This window comes from Falco peregrinus, chromosome 2, assembly GCF_023634155.1.
Source record: "Falco peregrinus isolate bFalPer1 chromosome 2, bFalPer1.pri, whole genome shotgun sequence".
In the NCBI taxonomy this organism is placed as follows: domain Eukaryota; kingdom Metazoa; phylum Chordata; class Aves; order Falconiformes; family Falconidae; genus Falco; species Falco peregrinus.
Window position 1 is genome coordinate 52,719,019 of NC_073722.1, and position 22,766 is coordinate 52,741,784.

The 22,766-nt window shown below is 38.6% G+C and overlaps 1 protein-coding gene across 3 annotated transcripts in view; it reads right to left on the reverse strand.

Annotated features, from left to right (window-relative positions):
- The window catches only part of CLNK (cytokine dependent hematopoietic cell linker), a 64,035-nt gene that overhangs the window by 6,068 nt on the left and 35,201 nt on the right, over window positions 1-22,766 (reverse strand). For 2 of the 3 annotated variants that reach the window (XM_055795044.1, XM_027794760.2), the window contains 12 exons: window positions 21,026-21,105; window positions 20,677-20,722; window positions 17,852-17,880; window positions 17,499-17,518; window positions 15,648-15,776; window positions 12,490-12,517; window positions 8,993-9,011; window positions 7,831-7,906; window positions 6,613-6,653; window positions 1,877-2,010; window positions 1,395-1,472; window positions 1,115-1,270 (listed from right to left, as the gene is read on the reverse strand). In XM_055795044.1, the coding sequence (XP_055651019.1) occupies window positions 1,115-1,270; window positions 1,395-1,472; window positions 1,877-2,010; window positions 6,613-6,653; window positions 7,831-7,906; window positions 8,993-9,011; window positions 12,490-12,517; window positions 15,648-15,776; window positions 17,499-17,518; window positions 17,852-17,880; window positions 20,677-20,722; window positions 21,026-21,105 (836 nt within the window). The remainder of the gene's footprint in view (window positions 1-1,114; window positions 1,271-1,394; window positions 1,473-1,876; window positions 2,011-6,612; window positions 6,654-7,830; window positions 7,907-8,992; window positions 9,012-12,489; window positions 12,518-15,647; window positions 15,777-17,498; window positions 17,519-17,851; window positions 17,881-20,676; window positions 20,723-21,025; window positions 21,106-22,766) is intronic. The other variant, XM_055795045.1, reaches the window with a different exon arrangement.

Consider the following 22,766-nt stretch of genomic DNA (forward strand, 5'->3'; position numbering starts at 1 on the left):
TCCCCATCCCTCTGGGTGAGGGGGGAGTGAGCGAATGGCTGCGTGGGGCTTAATTACCAGCCGGGGTTAAACCGTGACATCCATGGTTTTTTTAATAAAAATCCAAACATAAATCTTGGACCTGCCAAATTTCTGAAGTCATCTTGGATCAGTTTTGATTTCAGGGTTTTTTTTTTTTTAGTCTACATATAGAAAAGATAAGTTTTGAGAGTATTGACATGAATGAAAAGGACATAATTGAAGATTCAGCTACAGAGGCTTTGACGCTTCACCTTAGCTGCATAGCTAATAACACTCATAGTAGGGTGTTGCTTTGCTTTTTTGCTGTACAGCTGAGCGTTCTTTTAAATTCTTTTTTTATCACATCTTTGTAGAGATTATTCAGTTTTATCTTTTTTTTTCCCTTTTGTGAAAGACCTGCAGATACAGTACTCGTTATTTAACTATATAGGTAGAAAAATAGTTAGACTCTTACTAATATAATTGAATTTAATTATGTAAAAAAGCATTGTTAATCTAAAGGAATTTTCTAACTGGAATGTACCATATCTGGAAGACTGATTGGTGGTGACTCACATGATTTGATTGCTTCTGAATATCCATTACAACTTTTGTCCTATTTCCTCTTTTTTTTTAAAAAAAAATCTTAATTTGCCTTTTGCTGCATGAGACACACAGTAAAAGATATTACGTAGCAGTAACAGCAACAGGCCATGCTGTCAGATATGTGGAGTTCTATATATTTTAAAATATCTGCTTATATTATAGCAAGTTAAAAAATATGCTAAAATAATATGTGTACCTGGAAGGGGAGGACTTTTCTTTCCCGTTTGCTTTGCAGGTGCTGCTTAGAGTAGGTAGAAGCATTACAAGTACTTAGGAAATTTTCACATTGATTTAAATCTGAATGTGAGCATGGTATATGACATTCAGTTTTAAATTACCATCTTGAAGTTGCTTGAAACTTTGAGATATACTTGAAATGAGAGTATTGTAAAAGAAACTTCAATGAAACAGCCAGTTTATGTGGGAGAGTTTGTAACTAATCCTTAGTGTTAAGAACTTGTGAAGTGTAACATAAAAGCAATAGACTGTTAGGTGGGGTTTTACTTACTACATCTCCTCTGAGGCCTGTTCCCAGTGCATATTGTTGACTCTCTTCCAGAAAACGTATTTTAATATTGTATACTCTTCTTCCATAATAGACAACCAAAACGTATGGTTCAGCATTTGATTTCTTTGAACAATCTCTAACCAAAAATGTCTCATCCTGTATGACACAGATTTGTTACAGATTGGTTAGTTTACAACAAAACTTGTAAGCAATCACAGACAGTTTATAGACATGTTGTCCAAGAATTTACGTCCCAGGTTTTGAGATAAATTGTACTTACAGTGTTTTCCTGTAACAGTGCCTTCTCTGCTTCATGGCGATCATATTCTCCAAGGTACCATTCATATTTGTTTAAATCCTTAATTTTAAGACAGCATAATCAGTGTATAGAAATTAACCACAGTTGGCAGAAGCAAAAGCCAGTGAAAACAGATTATATCTGATCTGCATTTAAAGGAAGTTTAGCACAGTCTATAAAAGTAGTAACGTATCTAGTGAAAGTAGTTGTAATGTATCTGTATCAGGAAGTGCTGTTAGGAAGTCTGAATCAAATTAGACATCTAAATCCTTCTCTGATTTTAAGAGCTCATATTGGACTGTTTTCAAGGGTGCTGAATACTCACAGCTTTCAAACTATTTAACTTCTTGGGGGAATGTTTTCAGTAAACAGCAGTTCTTAAGGTGTGTGTGTGTGTATGTGCCTTACAGGGATAATTCTGTTATCTAAAAAGCTGTCTCTCTATGAAGTGAAGCGTTCTTTACCTTTTCAGTGGATGGGGTAAGAGATTGCATTTCCTGTTTTACAAGTGAATGTTTTGATTTATTTTTGCATGCTGCATGTGGTGTAGGAGATGGTGACCTCTTCACTGAGAAATTTTCTGTGTTTAATGTGGACCCTGTAAAAGTAAATTCAGAAGAAAAAAAATTGTATTTTTTTAAACAAATTGCAATTTCATTTTGCCCTATCAGTTTTACTTACTCTGAGAACAGCATTTACAGTTTAGAAATACAGTATTGTGATATTAACCTTTAAAAGTTGGAGCTGTCAGTTATGAGTGGTCTTGGGCTAATGAAGCACGGGTGATTTCAGATTCATGCGCTAAGAGATTTAACACATTAGTTTCCTGATGTTTTTTAATTGACATCACACTGCCAGGTTCTTGCATGTATAGTAGAATATTAAACTATTGATAATATAGCAAGTGCTAAATAAAATAAGAAATATGGGACAAGTGTAATGGTTCATTCTGTTCTGCTTTCACTTTTTGAGCCCCGTTTATTTGTGTTGGATCAGAGCTGCTGTTACGTTGGATCATATTAAAGCCCCTTATTATCCCATTGCCAGCTAGCATTGTTTCTACCAAGCTTTTGAACCCTTAAAGGATTGAATTTCGGTCTGCTGTGTGATTTGTTTCAATTAACAAAATTAGGACCAAGAAGTGAGGTTGCCCTTGCGTTAAGGAAAAGGTGAAGGTGGTGGTCCCTGGCAGCATGTTCCTGCGCCATGCTGCACTGCTCAGAAGGCAGCTGGCCAAGGGACCTTATGTAGCTGAAAACCATCCTCCCAATGCAAATGTGATTTAGTGTCTTTAGATTTAGGACTGCCATTTACCAGCTGGACTCGGCTCACCATATCACTGGGGAGCTGTGCGAGTGCAGGGGCTGGGGCAGGAACGTGAAGCATGGGGTAGTGTGTGAGGCTTAGGCTGAGGCAGATTAGGATGCAGCAGAAACAGCCTGAGAAAAGTAAGGGCTTGCTTTCAACATCCAGGTCAAATGCAGTTTGCAGGTACATTACGTGGGTAAAAAATGGTTAATAACTACCATCATATCCTGCTCTACAACAGAAAGCATTTTTGTTTCATGCAATGCTGGTGGGAGAAATGACCTACTGTACTGTAAGAATAAACAAGAAAAATGTTATTATCAATGGCTTCCATCTTTTTCTTCTGGTTACTGTCACAAGAGACAGCACTGTTTGCCAGAGTGGCATTTCATTATATTTTATCTGTTCATGCTTTATCAGTTTATTATTTTTCTGTCTATACATAGCATATGACAGAATATTAAAGAAATGTAACTTGGAAGACATTCTTTTACAGAAGAAGAATAATTTTCACTGTTTCATGCATACATGTACTTTGTTCTGATTTATAATAGCATTACATTGTTTTTTAAGACAGTAAACAATGCCCGTTGATCTCAGTAGAGAGACAGCCATGATCTTCAGCAGGCAGGCAGTCTGTTCAGAAATGAAATCACTGTTCAAAGGCTTTGGGGCTAGACATCTATGTTTTGTTTCTACTATCAGTTTGAGTTGTCAAAATGAAAATATGTCACTGTTCAGCTTATCGGGTCCTGATTTTGGCATTTGTGTTCACATTACATTTTTGGTGACTATGCCTAGATACTTTATTTTATAAAAGAGACCCCACAGCTAGGACCAGGTTGGCTTTGTGACTGGTACCGTGTATGTTCTGTGGAATTTTCCTCTGGTATGTCTTAAGCTGTGGGACAAGAAGCAGAAAATTCTCTTGAGATGCTCAGGTATTGGGTCTGGCAGGGATGGACTTAACAAAAGCTTGCTGAGAAATTGAAGAACTTTGAGTGTTTTAGATTTCTACACAAAATCATTTGTTATCAGGAATAAAAGGTAAAACTACCAGAGAGAAATACAGAGAATCATTTAAGTTGGAAAAGACCTTTAAGATCAAGCACAACCATAAACCTGACACTCATGTTCTTATATAGGATAAGAAAAAGATATTTGTATAAATCTAATAAAGTTAATATTACTGCTTAAAATATTTTAAAATCTAAATCGGGACTTTAAAGACAATTCCAGGGTAGCAGGGGGAAAGGCCTCTTCTTTGTTATCTTCCTGTTGTTCAGGGAGGCAAGGAATTTGGAGGGAAAAGGAGATTATGCTATACCAGAGGGCCTGAATGACCGAGAGCAGTGTTGGGTATGGTAGGAAGTGTCTGAAGTGGAGATGGGTATGGAGCACTTAGGAATAAGTCTGAGAGGCTCCTGAGAACAGCAGCAGTGTCCTGGTTTCAGCCGGGATAGAGTTAATTTTACTCTCAGTAGCTGGTACAATGTTGTATTTTGGGTTTAGTATGAGAGTAATGTTGATAACATGCTAATATTTTAATTAGTTGTTGCTAAGTGACACTTATACTAACTCAAGGACCTATCAGTTTCTCAGGCCCTGCCAGTGACAAGGCTGGAGTGGCACAAGAAGGTGGGAGGGGACACGGCCAGAACAGCTGACCCGAACTAGCCAGAGGGATACTCCATACCATGGAGTGTCAAGCTGAGTATATAAACGGGGTGGGGTCGGTTGGGCAGGCTATTGCTGCTCAGACTGGCTGGGCATCGGTCATCGGGTAGTGAGCAATTGTCCATCACTTTTTTTTTTTTTTCTCTTTTGGGTTTTATTCCTCTTTCCCTCTCTCTCCTTTTCGTTACAATTGTTGTTACATTTCATTTTATTTAAATTATTATTTTTTTCTTATCTCAACCCCCAAGTTTTACCTTTTTCCCCATTCTCCTCCCCATTCCACCAGGGGAGAGGGGGGAGTGAGTGAGCAGCTGCATGGTGATGAGTTGCCAGCTGGGCAACTAAGTGAGACCTAAGTGAGCTTTGTGGATTCTGTGAATAAAGATTATTAGAAGGTATGCAGAGGAGGGTGTATGGAATTGCACCCCCAGCACAAGAAGGATGTTAGTAACCGGAAGTGGCTCAGTGGAGGGTCACCACCAGAACCGGGAAGCTAGAGACTGGGAAACAAAGCTGGGGGAGATGGGCTCGTTTAGCCTGGCAATGATCAAAGTTAAGGTGAATCCTGCTTGTATCTGAACAAATAATAGAGTCCATATGTTCTTCCTGGTGGTGGTATTTGCTTTTGCTGTAAATTCACGTTCTGCAACTCATAGGTTCTTGTCACAGCGCAGAGGTTGGGTTTTTTTGATACTAAAGGGCATTTGCAGAGGCAGTTAAGGGAGAAAAAGTTATGGTAACTGTAGTCAAGGACAGTGGGAAATTACTGGTGTGGATTTTTCTTATAACCCTCAGTACTCAAAGCCTCTGGATCTCCCCAGACATGAACTGTCGTCTTTTTGAGGAATGAAGACACAGTATGAGCCAACTTGGCTGGTGCGTTCTAATGACATTCAAAAAACCAGAAAGACCAAGGTCGTTATTTATATGTATTCCATCTAAGGTATAGATACACCTCTACCAATCAATTTGTTTAGGAAAGACAAATATATCAAAGAGTTTCCTTTCTAGCATCTTACATTTTTAGTATGCAGTTCTGCAAAAAGAAATCATATTTGCAACAACAGAATGATAAGTATTTTCTTTTGCTTACATAATTCTTACGAAGTTTGGCTAATAAACGTATTTTGCTTTTCAGAAGTCTGTAAGTACATGCTGGCATGGTTTTCTGTCTGGTGTGTTTATGGAAATACTTTTTAAAGCAGGTGTAAGTATTTTGAAAGGTAGGGATGAGCCACCTAGTAACTTCAGGTTAAATACTAATGAAGCCATATTTTTCTAAAGGAAAATAGGTAGAGGGGTTGGTGGATGACAGATACAATATAGTATGACAGCAAAAAGCTAACAACATTTAATAGTGTTTGTAGAGGTATTGTCTTTGAGAATAGAGGCTGTGCATATGAATCTAGTTAAATTACTCCTGTGTGTTGGATTCGGTTCTGGCAATCTTAAATCTAGGGAAAATCAACAGAAGGATATTGCCATGGTTCCTCAGAAAGCCATTCCCCAGACTGTTTCTTGGCAGGGCACCCCAGCAGTGTTAATGTTGGCTTCTAGTACTTTCCCTTAGGTAAAACCACATAGTCCAGGGGAAGCCCTATTTCCAACCATCATTTTTTGAGAGACCTGTTTGATAATGGCACCTACAAATCCTTCCCTCTAGGAACCTGGGATAAATCTAAAGCAATTTATTCAAAGATTAGTTTATTTGTTTACACAAAGGCATTAAACCCATAGTATCTTCTCTATCATGTCCTGAATATCTGTAGTTTCCATTTAGCCCAGCTGATCGCATCTCTGCCTGGAAAAGCAGGAGGCCATTGTGCTCACAGCATGCTCTTTCTCTATGGGCATCTCTTTATGACCAAGCAATTTGCCTTCTCTTCCTCTCCACTGTCCTTCAGTAGCTTGTCCAAATCTGTCCTTTTCTGGGTGTGGGGGTGTGCAATGATTTCACACTTGCATTCTAGGCTGGGCGTTTCTTAACTTGAGCCAAGCATGGGGTATAACTGAGCAAGTAACTCTGCTTGTTTCTTCACTACTATTGACTGTGCCATTGCTTAACTTGTTTTCTGTTGCTTTCTTTAACGATCCCTTTGCACTAACTCTGTGCATTGAAAATCCCTAATGCAGACATACATAGAAACATGGATCCATTTTTTATTCTTATTTATAGATGCCCAGTTTAGTTTTCAAAGCAATCTGCAGTTCTTACCTGAGCTCCAGACATTTTTAGAGGTCTGCATACATTGAAGGCTAGGAAAAAGCAATAAATGAAAGTAATGTCAGAAAACTATTTCTGTTATTGGCAGTATTTAAGAAAGAGAGCAATGCATGTCTGTGCTTCCCCAGAATACTCCTTCCTCTACTGTGTGCAGCTTTGAGCCTTCCTGGGTTTTGGATGACAATTTGGTATTCAGCATTTTTTTTTTTTTTACAGAATTTTCTTTCATTAATTTCACTAGCCACTTTTTGAAGTTATGTAAATTTTTACTCTCCACAAGAATATGTGGCGAGAGTTTCACATTTTATTTGCATGTGTAGTGAAGCACAATTTGCGTTTGTTTGTTTTAAGCCTGTTCCCTGCAAATTTCACCTGATGTTCCCAGTCCTCCTATAGGAAGACCCAGGGAGCAGTTGTTCCCTGCCCTTTCTGATTTTCTAGACTGCTGCTGAGTACCCAGCTGGTATTTTGTCATGCTATTAATCAGAACAGTTACACTGGGAAGAGCACCGACCAGATAACTTCACATAACAGACCCACTGGTACCACACAAGAAACAAAATACTAGGGGTCACAAATACTGTCACATTTACTGCAGACAATCATTTTTATCTTGGAGAAATACCATCATTGTAAACAAGGCTAGATGAGAAATTCAGTATTTGTCTGGGAAAGGTGTTAAATCATTCATGTACTTTCTATACTTTATACTTTTGGGTTTTGTTGAGTACTTTAGGAGACTATAGATTTAAAAGCATACTTAGAAAAGAAAGATTTGTGTAGGTTAGAAAAGAAGAATAGGAGCAACTGTGGCAGATTTCTCTGGAAGAATAATCGGTCTTTGAAAGACCTAGAGTGTATTCTTTGTATATAAAAATAGAAAATAAGGGGGAGAGGAAATGCTGAGGCCAGAGATGGCAGAGCTTCTTTATACAGGATATTGAACATCTTATCATGGAAAGTGAGGCAAAAATATAATACAGTAGTATGCTATTAAAGATAAAAATGGAATGTGCAATTACAATAGCTTGAAAGCAGTTCCAGAAATGGTTCTTGTCATGTATAAGGACAAAACATAGTATATCACTACATGGCATCAGAGAATGTTATCATTTTGCTTTTATTGCATAGGGAAGTATAATTTTCTAGGGCAGAATGTTTAGTTCTTGAAGCATTTAGTACAAACTCATGAAATTCTTATATTCATACCTGGGTTCAGGATGATCCTTTAGTTTGTACTGCTGTGCTTGAAAAGATGTTTCAGGTTTTTTCCCAAACTTTGTAACTATAAATAAAAACAGAACTTATTTCCTTTTGTGTGTAATTTGACAGTATCTAGCAACTACCGTGAAGTGAATTAACTAAATTCCATAATGAGGGGGAGGCAGTTCAGTAGAAAAACCTAATAGGCTGCAGTCAGCCTGGCTTTAAAGTCAGCTAATGGTTTCAGTGGGAAACATTTATACTAGTACTGAATGTTACATGATGAACATTACAGGTTTTGCTGATGCCAAGTATGGTTTAACATAATGGTAAGTAATGTAGAATGCTGTACTAGAAATATATGGAGGGTTCATAAATCCTTTTTATAGGACAGGATAGATAGGCATTGAATGTATTAATGGAGTTAATACTGTTTCTAGATGAAAATCAGGAAAAACTGTGCCTTAATCCACAAAAGGAAATGCCAAAGGAAATTATGAACTCATTAACACAAAGTTGTAAACAGCATAAAAATCCTGTATCCTGTATCTATCTTCAAAATATTTAAGTGTAACATTTTTTCATGGACATTCATGCATGCAGACACAGCAAGTGGCTTAAGCTGTTTTTTCAAAGCTGTATGCACATCTAAAGAATTAGTGTTTTTAAAACTTTTTTTGAAGAAAACTTGGGTTTTGTAACTTTAAATCCTAAAACTTTAAAAAAATCTTTCTTTCAAAATTCTTACCCTCAAATTATGGAAGAGGAGAAAGATGGAGAGAAGGGTGATGTTCTCTGTGTAGATCAGATTAATCCAGTTTTTTCTCTTCAGGATATCCTTCCCTTCACTTGTATTTTCCATGGAACCTTGGATTTACTTAGAACAAATGTGATACCCTGGTTCCCCACATTGCTGTAGTTAATGCTAAGTGAAATTCCTTTCTTCCACTGTGTCTTCCACAACTGTTGAGGTCACTCTGAATCTCTTTATTCTCAGCAGATGCGTACCCATGTCTCTTAGTCATTTAAATATAGAGCCAGATGGCCTGATGCTACATAGCAGGATAGATGTCAGGTTCCTATACTGATTACTTCAGCTGGAATTTTAATGATAGAATATTTTGTTCTTGGAATATGAAGGAAAGATATATTAATATTAAATACTAACCTTGTTCTTCTCCACGTGCCTATATAAAATGATAACATAGTAAATATTTTTTTTTTATTACCAACTTGAATTTACCCCAACAGGCCCAACTATCTTTTAATTCTAAACCAATTTATAGACATTCAATCATTAGTACCTTATCACTTTGTCAGAAACTCAGGCTGAATCCTTATCTCTGTCCACTGGCAACAACGAGAACTCAGTTTTAGGGGTATAAGTAAATATACAGTTTACTGCAATGATCACCATTTCATGATGACTGTCGTGCATCAGATTAATTTATAATATGGTTTTCATTCATTGATCTTGTATTAAATCAAGAGATTGATTTTGATTGACTGGAGATACACTATCCATAGGTTAAAATCGGTCAGTTCTTTTCAGGCTCCTTACCTGACGGTATGGCTATTTTTACTGTCATGGCAGATACATCATTCAAAATCACTGTGTGGAGAGTCTTAATTCAGCATATTGCATTATAAAGAACTGAATGATAGGCGTCTAAAGACCAGAGTTTGACTCAAACTTTCACCGTATTTCTGTATTATTTTGATTCACATTGGAATAGTAATTGTTTGTTACTGTGATTCAAGACTAAAATAAATATTTAAGAGAAGACTTGTGTTGTACATGTTGCAGTTTGAGTATGCCTTCGAAGTTACTTCCCCAATAATGTTTGGCCATTACTTAGAAATTCATAGTCTCATTCAGGTCAGAAGGGACATAGGCAGGTCTCTAGTCCAAGCTCCTGCTTAAAGCAAGGGGAATTCTGAGACCTAGGCTCAGAGCTTTGACCAGCTGGGTCTTGCAAACCTCCAGAACATAGGTTTTGCAGCCTCTCTGGGCAACCTGTTCCAACATCCCCATAAATACCCTCGCTTAATTTTTTTTGTCCTTATTTCTGGTTGAAACCTCTCACTTCAAGATCATTGCTTCTTGTACTTCCACTCTGCACTCTCTAAATTGCCATGCTCTGCCTTCTTGATAATGATCTCTTATGCATTGGCAGCTGCTGTTGGGTTCTCCCAGAGCCACCCCCCCTCCAGGCTAAGGGAGCCCAGCCTCATCAGCCTCATTTCCCAGGGCAGGTGTGGCACACCCTGACTGTACTGGTGACCCTCTGCTGCCCACTCTCTGTCAACTGCAGCCTTGTGCAGTACTTCAGGTTTTGTCTAATGAGTGATGAGTAAAAGTCTGTTTCCTTCATCTCCTGGCTACACTTCTGTCAAGACAGCTTGATGCAGTTAGTCTTTACGGCCACCAAAGGCATGCCAGTGGCTTGTGCTCAGCCTATGGTTCCCAAGTCCTTGCTGCCAAGGGGGTTAGTCTGTCCTGCGGCAGGATTTTGCATTTGTCCTTTCCAACTTCAGGAGGCTTGTCTTGACCCTTTCTACAGCTTGTCTGGGACCTGGTGAAGGGCAGTCCTGCTCTCAGACCTCTTAGACCAGCTGTTTGGTGTCTGAAATTTGTCTTGTTTCAGACACCAAACTCTTGTCTCCTTCTCCACGTCACGCTCAAACTACTTGTGTCTTCAGATCTATATGAATGGGAAGTGATCCAAATTAAATTTTATCTTTTCCATGTTATGAGATATACAATATTTCTCCTTAAGATGTTGCCAAACTAAGAGGCTGTTAGGAGCTGCAGTATTTGTGCAGCTGTACAGTGCCCAGCCAGAAATATTAATTACAGATGTAAGATATTGTTCTTGGGTTGGTGATGGTGGTGTTCATATTTGGTTTGTAATGGGTCAGTATCTAGGCCAAGACAAAGCTTTTTTGTGTTAAAGTATTATCTTGCCAATATGTAATCTTTTTAGCATTAAACATTAATTACAATATTGCAATCAAACTATGTTTCGTACTGATCTTTCAAACTGAAAGAGTTTCTAGCTGTGGAAAGAGTGAGGTTTGGGACAGCCTTCCAGTCAGAACTGTGGGGAAGAAAAACTCAAAGGACTTGAAAGTTAGAGCTAGACCAGTCTATAGATTTGTGCTACAGCCCACTGTGGGGGGGAATGGCTGGGCTTCACTAGTATAGAGATTCCTTTCTTTCCTTGCAATGAGATTAAAACCCAGCACAACAGAAACTAATATGTTTATCTTTAAATTAAACATTAAATAGAACATTCAGTAAGAAACACAAAATGTCATAAATTATAACCTGTCTCTGAATTTTACAAACATCCTTTAACACTGCATTGTTGTTGGGACTGTATCTCTTAATGCATCTTATAGGAAACCACTTGTCATAATTAAACCCCTTTATTGCTAAACCCATTTCCTCTGCTTGACTTCATTGGGCTGAGCAGAAAGTGAAGGAACTCATTACAAAATTTTTATAGAAACTGGGATTGGGAAAAAAAAAAATATCACTTGCTGTTACCGGTGTCTGTGTAAAAGTTACTGCTTTACATATGTCTATAGGTGCATTTCCAGCATCACCTCTCTCAGTGGGGCTGGAGGTGGTCATGCTGGGAGGAGAACTGGTCAGCTTGGAGGAGTGGGGAGGGAGGGAAGCGCCCTTGTAACCTGTCGGACAGGGGAACCCAGAGCTTCAGCTTCAGCATTGCTGGCATTGAGAGAGCATGTGTCAGCGGTGCCTGGAGCAGAGCCTAGAGCTGCCCTTGGTGGATGTACTGAGGCTTACAGGGCTGCCTGTGGCCCAGGAGGTTTGGGGACATAGGGGAGTGTGAGCTCAGGCAGGTGGGCTGTGCTGTGGGGCGCTCGGCGGGTGGTGAGGGCCATGCATCACTGTGGCTGTGGTCCCTACCTGGGACAGCAGTGAGGAGTTCTGCTGGAGGAAGCCATGGGACCACGCAGGCACCTAAGCAGCAGTGTGTGGCCCCCTCAGTTGCTGCTGGGGCTATTTTGCAGGCAAAGCTGCCATTTGTCTGGGGTGATGGATTTTGCAGGGCTTGTGGAGGCCCTAGGGAAGGAGTGGGGGGAGGAGAGGGTGAAGGGAGCTGGGGGATAACAGGTGAGGTTCATTCTGGATATAAAATTTGTTGATTTTTATTCCCCTTACTGAAAAGGGTCATCCTATTTTTGAGGTAGCCTTGTATTTACATCACAGTAATACTATTATACTCCTCTGTTGACCTTATAATTTCAGTTTTCTGCTTTTAAAAATGTGTGGAATCTCTGCTTCTCTGAATGAGAGTGTCTGGTCCCACTGCTCACTGTTCATAGGCACCCTAGACATAGCATCTGTCAGTTGTAAGATGCGCTTTTATGTGGATGCTTGGAAAGGTAGCTTTGTGCTGTATGTATGTTTTTGTTTCTGCAAGCAACTTCAGGAACGTACCTGCTATTCAGAAAGTAGCAGTAGTGAAAATGCTACACACATTAAAGATAGATGCGTTTATGACCCAAAGCTAATATGATTCTTACAGTATTTTTACCTAGTAAGCTAAAATACTGTTACAGGAGAGGCTATGCAGCCATGGAATGAGTATGTTTTTTATGGTCCTGATATATACAAAGATGATTACTTACTTCATTTAGTTCCTTAACAGATAGATGTCTGGAAAAGAAAGAATTATATGCAAAACATTTCATTATCATAAAATAGAAATCACTTTGAGTACTTAAACACTTTGATTACATCATCACTGAAAATTAACAGCCCTTAGCAGGGGAAGGATTTTATTACTGCTATAGAAGTTCAGAGGCTGGTTATGTTTTTACATAAATTATTTGCAGGAGAAGGTTATAGACTTCCATTAGAAAAATAGCATCCACTGAATTCATTATGGTAAATGAGAAAAGTCTTTGTTAAGGATTTATTTTGGGAGGAGGGGAAAAGAGAGATGAATGATTATCGGCTCTCTTAAACACTTTTCATCTCATACCAAAAAGTCTTATTATGAACTTTAAAGTTAGCTATAAATAGAGGTAAGTTCATTGAAGACTGAAGAGTTTCAAAAGAAACATGCACAGAGGCAGAATGGAAAGGGCAAAGGAAAGGAGGTGTGAACCAAGAAGAGGAATGGACATGCTCCTCATGGTCCTGATTCAAGTATGTTATTTGAGTTATTTTTCTGCCTTCTCCTGATATGTCTGATCAACAGGGATATCTTTCTTTCCTGAGAAGGTTTGTCAGAAAATATTCTGCCCTCAAAGAGGGACAATGTATTGAGTCTGACATCTTTTGTTAGATATCCTGGATATGATGAACACTCGTGCTTTTTAGCAGCATGTATCTCATCATAAAAGAGATAGAGGACCAGATTTTAGAAGTTATTTAGCAATATAAGGTGTGGATATCTAGCAGTTTTTTGAAGGCTCCAGGATGTAGTCCCTGCTTAGCTTACCTCCTGGACAGAGAAAATAAGACACCAGGTTATTTTGCTAAATCAGAGAGAATGCAAAAGGACAATACATCATAGAAAACCCTGGGAGCTATTTTTCAACACATTTTCAGTGAGAAGGGGTCTTTTGCTTGTACCTGTGCTGAAAACATCAGCATGGAGGCTTAAAGAGGCAAGAAATTTGGGAATTGCCTGTTAGGGGAAAGTTTCAGGAAGGCTGGGAGGAAGGAGAGGAACTGTTTTGAGTTTGGATAGTTGCTTTTGTGTTAGCTTCTGCAATTTGTTAGCTTGGTCTCAGAGGTCATTATTTCTTGTGTGAAAGCCTATATTCAGGACATTGGATACATGGCAAAGAAGCAGTAATAAAGGTGTGCTGGCAGGGCTGGCCTCCACCATGAGATGACTTGCTACTCACATGGCCTGCTTACCACAGGCATGTAGAAGTTGAAATCACACCAAAGCTTCTAAAATACATTCCAGGATCCTGCACATGCCTGTTTTTTATGAGGCTATTTATAGACTGTATAAATAATGATGTGTTTAATTTTGTAAGTCTTCCAAATCTTGTTGGAAAACAGGACTCACGCTCCTAAATCACATCTGTGGTTTGACAGCTTTGCTTGGAGTCTTGCAGGTAACGGTCATAGCGCCGTATTCCTCCACAATGCAGTTCATACGTATGCTTTCTCCTTAAAAAGCTGTGACTGGACTGAAGATGGGTGAGAAATATTTTGAGTGAAGTGCTTGTGTGGGAAATTTGGGAAGTGTCTTCCCAGATCACATGTGGTCTTAGTGTGTGCCACTCCTCTCTTACTTATGTGATTAAAAAGCCTAGTACAATCAAAATACCCCAACAAACTATTAGAATTATTTTGATACCTATAACTATAATGAGAAGTGGAGCTTTGTGGTTATGATTTTTGCTGCTGCCTTTTACTTCTAGAATAAGAAATGGTAAGTATTTATATTAAAGAAATTGGCTTTACAATAGGACCTTTCAAATCCAAGGGCTCTGTATACTGATGTCTGGCTGGCAAACGTGGTTTATAACAGTTCTCACAGAGCTTTCAATGTATGTACTGTCCTACCAAGGGAGGGAATCAGTCATGGGACTTGGAACTTTGCAGCTATAGGTCAGGTCACACATCTGACTATGAAGCTACTTCATGTTAGTAAAATGTCTTAGCAGCCAGCAGCTTTTGGAACCTAATCCATGAAAGAATTTAAGCACCATTCAGGAAAAAAAAACCCACAATCCATACTTAAGCTCACTCCTTAAGTATATATTTAAGTTTAAGCAGAAGATTATTTCACTGATTTGTAAGCTCCACTCCCCCACCCCCCCCTCCCCCCGGGATTTGTAGCGACCTTTGTAAAATGAAGCAAAATTCCATCCTGATGAACTGAAATTGAAACCATTTAAAGAGGGATGGACAGGATTGACACTGCTCAGTTGTGCTCAGACTTCTGGCTGCAATAGGTTTTCGTTGAGAGGCTTTTGAGCGTTATACCCTGTGGCCCCTGGGTGTGTGTCGTTCCTCTTCCCAGCATGTGCCCACCACCCCCCCCATGATGAATGTGCATTTTTGTCACACAGCAAGAGCGCATTTGCATCTGGTTACATGGCAGTGAGCAGCAGCAGCGCACATACGTGCTCGTCTAACTGGGTAAGAGTGTTGTGTGAAAAAAGCAATCAAACTCATAACCTGACATATGCATATGCTTGGTCATGCAGCTGGACACAAGAGGTTTGTGCTTCAGGACTTGGTGCTCATCCACACTGCTGTGTCAGGATGCTGAATGAACATGGGTGTGGTATGAGGGAGGACGGCAAGATGGAAAGAGTAAGAAGCAACTCGTGGTCTGGATTCATGGTCTCATGGGCTGGAGCAAGACTTCTGGCTAAAGATTAGTAATTTCTTTTGCTGAATGGACTGTCCCCGGGATATGGAGTGCCTTTCTGTATCTCTGCTGCAGTCACTGTATTTCCCTGTCACTTGATTTACCAACTGTGCTGAGCAAGCGCTATTGTTTCTACTTAGAAGGGGTTGCAAAACCTCTAAATGTTACTACAGAAAAGTAGGAGAAACCTTAAACAAAGTGTTCGTGGAAGTTCTGCCTACTTTGTTACTCCTTTACCATTATTTTGGCAGTTTTTTCTTTAAAAAAATGCCTGTGTCACATTACGCTAAATACCACTTCTCTCAATTATTCACAGCTGTCTAAAGAATAACTTTTGTTTTCTTAAGTAAAAGCAGAGGTGTGATGGCAGTGAAGACTTGTGGTTTGACCGGAGGGAGTGTTTTGGTTCTCAGGGAACGAGGATGAGGAATGCACCCATACCTTGTTACTTTTGCCGATATTGAAAAGGTGTGAGTTTGGCTGAGCGTGTTCCGCATGTAGAAGAACTGTCTGCTTATCTCTGGCTCTGGAGGAAGTGGCTGATACTGCTTTGGCAGTGTCTTCAGAGGTCTAGGGAAGTCAAAGGGGAATGTTAAGAACTGTTAAGGAGTAAAAGAAGTGCAGGGACTGCTATAAGTGCAAGCTCAAGGAGTAAACCACTGGAATTTTCCAAGGGTATTTCAGTGTATTTGTGCTGAGCTTAGCTCAGGTCCAGGAGCTTCTTGGGGCCCTTCAATAGCAACAGTAATTTTGGATAATATTCTACATTTGCAAGACATTACTGTACTGTGTTACATGCCATTTAACGCTGCTTTCATGCGCTTCACCGGTATGTGCCAAGTACAGCTCTTGGCTGTTGATATTTCTGGGTGGATATGGCTGTGTATAAGGCCCAGCCAGGGAACACACTGCAGTTTAGACGCACAGGAAAAAATGCTCTTTATCCCAGAACACCCACTGGTAACACGTGCCCAGTGTTTTCTGGCAGACATGGGCACGCTCTGCCTGTGCTCTGAGACCAGCCAGTCAGCCCAGCTCCAGCGGGAAGCTGCAGCATGGGGAGCTTGGGTCAGTAACACTGGAGGTGCCTCCATGCTACCCTGCAGACCTGCCCTTCTGCAGCGGGCTCCTGCAGCATGTTTGTGTGGTACAGACCAAAATTAAGTCAGGTGAGAGGATTAAGAACCATCCTGGCCACTGTAATATGAACAGAAACAAATAGTGAAATTTTGTGGAATGGAATGAGATTTCTGTGCTTTTACAATTTTGAATTTGTGAAGCTACACTATCCTTTTATACTCTTATTCCTTAAGTTAAAATCTTAATTAATCTGAATATGTCTATAATACCAATCATATTTTAAACTTCTTTATAGCTTTTACAGCAGTCATTGCAGGCACAGAAGCATAAGCTTGTCAGGCCTGGATGACCTTTTGGAAGGATGTCTTAATTGTAGCAGTTAGTGTTTGGGGTTGAAAAAATGAAGAAACAATTAATTTTTTGTTTGTGGGCATATCATAGAAACATATATTCATGGAACAGAGCTTGGTCCACCTTCTGTGGGAGTAAATGGCAATATTCCAGTTAATTTATATGGACCATGGTTTGTAGCAAAGAAAACTGGCAGAAAGATTTAAGAGGCAACGAAGTCACTATTATCATGGTAAACAGAGCCTAAGGCACCAATACAAATTGATGGAAGGTTTTTCCCCCCCCAACGATTTGTATCTGTGTTGAAGAGGATTCAACATTTCTAGACTCTCAGCTTGGTGGTAGGCTCAGCCAAGCTGATTCTGAAGATGCAGCCCTGAGCTGTAGAGGAATGAAGGCAGTGGGCTGATTAGCATTGATAACATGCAGCTGTGGCCTTGCCTCGAAGGCAGTGGGTTGGCTGACATGGATGATGTGCAGCTGTAGCTCGTTCCTGGTAAGTAGTTAAATAGCATTGAGGATTGTGGGGGAAGGGGTTGGATGGAGGAGTAGTGTGTTCTGACCTCTGGAGGAAGGAGAAACAGCACGGACAGTAGAATCTGACCAAGGGCAAAAGCCTTGTTGCAACCTACTAGTTTGTTAGTGCTGCAACACTGAGCTGCTGCTGTGAATGCTCAGGGCTCATTTTGTTCTCTAATTTCATATCAGAACCTAAAATAGTCCAAACAGAGCCAGGTGGCAAGAGGATGCCAGCTCATTTCCAGCCATCTCGTTGCCATGGGCGGTACAGATGGATGTGAGTGTTCGTTAGCATTGAGTTCCCCAAGGACAGCAGGGGAGTAATCTCATAAGTAATCTTACCGTGGGGGAGGTATAGGGTCCTGGAAAACAGAGGAAACAAATATCTGTGTCAGTTTTTGATTTGTATTACTAAAAGAAATGTAAAGAGTTTAAATCAAGCAGACATGCCTGTGTCAACAAAGGGTTCATGTGCTCTACAGCATATGTCATTGTTCAATATGCCATTTTAAAATCACTGAGTGGTAAAGGACATCTACGTAAACCATAAATGCAAGTAAGTGACATAATTTTGGACTGCAGATGTGAGTGCTCTTACCCTTCAGGTATTGCTAGCAAGATTGTAGCCTGCCTTTAAAACTATATTAAATGGCAAAACTACCTGTAAAAATTTTAAATGATGACTGTCTACTTACCTGGGGTCCATGTATTTTCATTCTTTCTCCTAAAAATAATGATTAATGATCTTTAATACAGTGCTATCCATATAATTCATAAATAAATGTATAGCTTTACGCTGGTATTGTTGTTAGTATTTTTATTAGTATTGCAGCCGCTTCCCCCAACCCCTACCAGCTCTGCTTCCAGAACCTTTTGCTCCAAGGTCATGTTGTATCTCTGTATCTTTGTAACTTTTCCTGTTACTGAATGGGGAGCGTTAATTTATGTGAACCTAGAAGAAGCTGGAAGCTTTGGAAGTTCAGTGGGAGTTTGTTCTCTGTGGGAATGACGGCAAGTCACAGTCTAGACCCAAGAGAGGTCACTGAAGCACGTATTTTCTCTGTTAGCTGTTCTGTGCATGAGGCCAATGGGCTTCCAACAAGGCATATTGGAAGTGGAGAGGATTTTGTTTGACCTGTACTTTATTTAGCCTTTGTTATGGATGGATTCACTGATGGATGCAGGTGCAACTTATTCTCAACCATTTGTGCTTCTCTCCATATAAACCAGACTAAATATACTTAGATAATTATGGCAATCATAGAAGTGTTGAGAATCTTCCTGTGCTGTAGCCAATAAATCTTTTTAATATCACTGACATTCATTTCATAAGAGACATAACCCAGAATCAGTTAAAGCAGGAAAAAACATGTTTGATATTTTCAGCTTAAATTCTACAATAAAGGAGTAAAATCGTCATGATACTTGATAAAACAGAGTGATCTTTGGTTTTACCTCTGGATTTCAGAATGAAACATTTGACAGTGATATTTATTCAGGTATTGTAAATTTAAATATAATTCAGAGACTACATATATGCTTATCAAGTTATTTGGGATGCATTTTTTGACTGTTTTGATTTTTATATAGAAATTTCTAAAAATCTTGACAAACAATGAAAGTAAACCTATTTTTTTGCTTTCAAATTTACGAAAATATGACTGATTATGTAAATGAACATAGGACATGTTATTAATAAAACACCCTATCTTACTCTTTTTGCATTAGATTTTGACTTTGAAAATATTTTCGTAAGTTCTACATACTGAAGTCCTACCAAATGCAAAAAGAGGTGCAATATATCTTAAGTTCTTCTTAACGTAAACCATAACAAATTACTCTGAATAAAATCATGGTACCTTAAATATTTAAAAATTCTAGAAAATAACTGTTGATAAAAATTCTTCTGTGCTGTTCATGCCATCTTGTGGCAAACCCACTTAATAGCACTGGGCATAAGCATAAATGTTAAGAGACAGTTAGTAAAAGTGTAGTTATATGCAGTGTTAGCTAAGGAGGTACTAAAAATATGTATAAGTTGCATTCTCAAACTGCAGAGTTTAGTTTACCTGCCTGTACTATCTTTGGTTCATCTTAATGTCAGCACACATCTCATGGAGGCAGACAAACACGTAAATCTAACCTGCTAAATCCTGGTGGAATTTGAAGCTTTATATAAACTGGCAAACTGTCAGTGGGACCTTACCTAATGATTTCTGCAGCTTTTGAAGCTGGTTCACTTGATTCTCACTCAATTCAGCTTTTTTACAAACTACATCAGGTTTTGCTCACAAGAGTCAATCTCATTCTAACCTTTCATTTTGCAGGCTTTATAGTCCTTACTTTCTCACAGTCTGTAGGAATTATTTGGCTCTATGTTTTGTATTGTAATATGAACTAAAAGGAAAAAATAAATTGTTTTACATGGAAATCTCTGCATTATTTTTCCGGCAAATATTTTCTGATCAAATATAATACGTACTCTCTGAAAATCAGCTGTTAGAGCAAACATAGAAAGGATCATATTTTCCTGGCTTGGCAATTGCATTCTTTTTGACCATAGTCAGCATATAGTTCAAAGATTTGAAAATGCTAAGAGAAAAAATATCATTCTTTTTCAAGGTTAATCAGATACTTATCCCTTCAGTAGTTGACTTCATGAGATACTGCTACATGTAAAGTATATCAACTATTTTAAAAGTAGTTTTTTATATACTTTTAAAATAATCTTATGATTGAGTAACCATCAATTGGAGGATTTAACAGTTGGACACCTCATTCGATTCTTGAAGAATAAGATATTCTGTTTCTGATTTCACCACAAGAAATGAAACTGAAAAAACCCAAAAGTTAAAGGTACACTTGTGACTCAAAATTACTGGATTTTGAAGCAAATTTACAGTGAAAGGTAAAACAATGGAGGAAAAATATATGCTAGGTGATATACCACAGAATTATAATATTTTGGTAGGAGAACATTGTCAGGTAGCTTTTGTAAACAGTTACCCTGGGATGTAAATCCTTAATAGGAATTGCTAAAATTGTTATTACTATTTAAAAATAGTTATTAGACTATGCTTTACAATATATTAATAAAAAATGCCTGAGAAGGTTAAGGAGCCAAAAAGCACAAGATTATGAGAAGGAGAAGCAAAGCATAGCAGGGATCTTGCAGCCTATTGGTGGAACAATTCAGGAGACACAGGCTTCCCCATCCCCCTCCTTATAATTGTAGGGAAAAGGAAAACCCTGTTTTTAAACTGAATGGCTTTTTTTTCTGCCCCTTGAGGAACAGAGACCTCATGAGATAAAATATGTTTCCTTTTGTAAATAATTACTTTGATGTTAGAGAATTGAAACAGTATTGCAAAATTTGCAGTATGATTATTTTGGAAGGCAGCTGCTGTTCTGAAAACCATGTCTAGTCTATCATCTGCAATCTTGGCTTACAAAAGCTAAATATGGAAGCAACAATTTCTATTTCTGATTGCAGAAACAGGTAGTCTTATTTTTATTATACCTCTAACACTTGACATGCTCCTCCCCTCCAGAACAGGCGTGTGTTTCTGTTAATAAAACAAAATAAAGATGTGTTTTAGTCATCATCCTTGAAATTATGTGTAGTAGAAATGGTGCTGCTCCTGACTGGGATTCATCTAATTCTTGGTAGATCTGAGCAGTCAACAAGTGAAAGCAAGTGGCAAGAACACTGGTGGAAAGTGAAACAGGAACAGCTCACAGGACCTTGTGTGACCTCATACAGTCAAATGTTGTGTGGCTAGGACTTTAAATAGACTGCACTTAACTTTAAATGATATTACAGAAAAGGAGAAACCTGTTTGTGTATAAGGTTTTAGATCTTTACTTACAGCCAAGTATTGAGGGGGCTGAGATGTGTCCTGGCTATTCGTTGGGGAAGCGGTGCCTAAAGGCCTTAAACAATGTTTATCTGTAAAAGAGGAAGAAAAATCAAGCCTGAGTAATTCAGCAATGCTATGTTTTAAGGAGAAGTGGGTTTAATGTTCAAAATATGCTTTTCAGGTCAGATCTTGCCATTTTTTGTAGCATTTTAATTTTTTCCTTTTCAGAACTCAACCATTATTTTAGTAGCTGTATTGAGGGCATAAGCATGACCCTGGTAATAGCTTTATGGTTAACTTCCTCACTGTGGTTAAAAAAGAAAAGCCTTCATAAGCTGGTACAGAGTTAAGGAAGAAATTTGACCTAAACTGTGAATAGATTACTGAATTTTTCGTTTGAACCTTTGTTCTTCCCTTGCTGTTGTGGTGGTCTGGTTTGGCAAGGGGTGTGGTGGCTTAGTCTCTAGAGAGCTTTTTAATTTTACTTCAGCTTCTAATAAATGCTGCACCCATGGCCATCTAAAACAAATGCACAGCTTGTACACTAGCATGTGTTTTCGAGTCATTAATTTTATGTCTCAAGGACATTGTTATTTGTCTATGAAAGATGACAAAATTGGATGTTAGCATTGAGTTTTGCCTTTCTGAAATAAATGTTCAGAACTTTCTTCAATCTTGTATCCTGCCACATTATAGTTACCGGGCATAACACACAGGCAAAAAGCAGCTTTTTGTTTAATGTTTTTTTTTCTCTGAAATCACACACACAAAATGGTGTCTTTTTGCTATTTCAGGACAGTCTTACATAAACAACCAAAAATTCTGACTGCTAACTGGAAGTCTTTACCAAGATCAAACAAGTCTTTGGAATTTACTTCAGGTTTCCAAATAAAATGCACAAATGAGTCTTTGGAACATAATGTAGAATATCTGGACGTTCAGACTGATTCTGATCTGCTCACACACTGCTAAGTTTAGTCACATTAAAAGCCATCTATTTAGACATCAATCTAACTCGCACAAAAATCAGTAGAAAAATCTGTGCCGCCTCTGTGAACTGGAGCAAGCTTTCATACCTGTATTGATCCTGTATTTTCTGACATTTTTGGTTTCTGGTTTCCTTTCTTCCTTGTTTAGGATTTCCCCCCAGTTTTTAAATGATTTAAAACCTCCATAGAGTGTTTATAATGGCTTAGGGCAATGGATAGCTAGAATGATATTTCACTTCTGTAAATGGGATATTAATTGGCTATGTATGTTTGGGCATTAAATGTGACTTAGAATGGCTTTAGTAAACCAAAACTTGATTAATGCAGCTATCTTGCAAGGTTAAGAATGCCTGAGAAATAAGCTCAAAGCTTGTTACAGCTATTGAAACTGGCAGAGAATGCCTTTAAAAACAGTACTACCTTTCTTGATCTGCAATTATCATCTGGAGGAAAGTTTCATGTGTTCTTTAGTAAGTTTTCCAGCTTAAAGATTTCTAGCCTTAAATAGCGCTAGGCTTTTCTGAAACTGTTGTGGATTTGAGCAGTCAGTTTTTTGCACATTCCAGGTGGAATAGGGTCATAGAATTTCTCCCATGAAGGTAATGTTGAAATTACAAAAGCAGCATGTAATTATTAATAATAATGTAATCTAATGGAAATAAGGGTAACTGTTGAATATGAAGGTGCAGACAAAGCTCTTCTCTTGTTCCTGCCTACTATTTTATTTTTTAGTCAAACCATTTCATTTTAAAAAATATCCA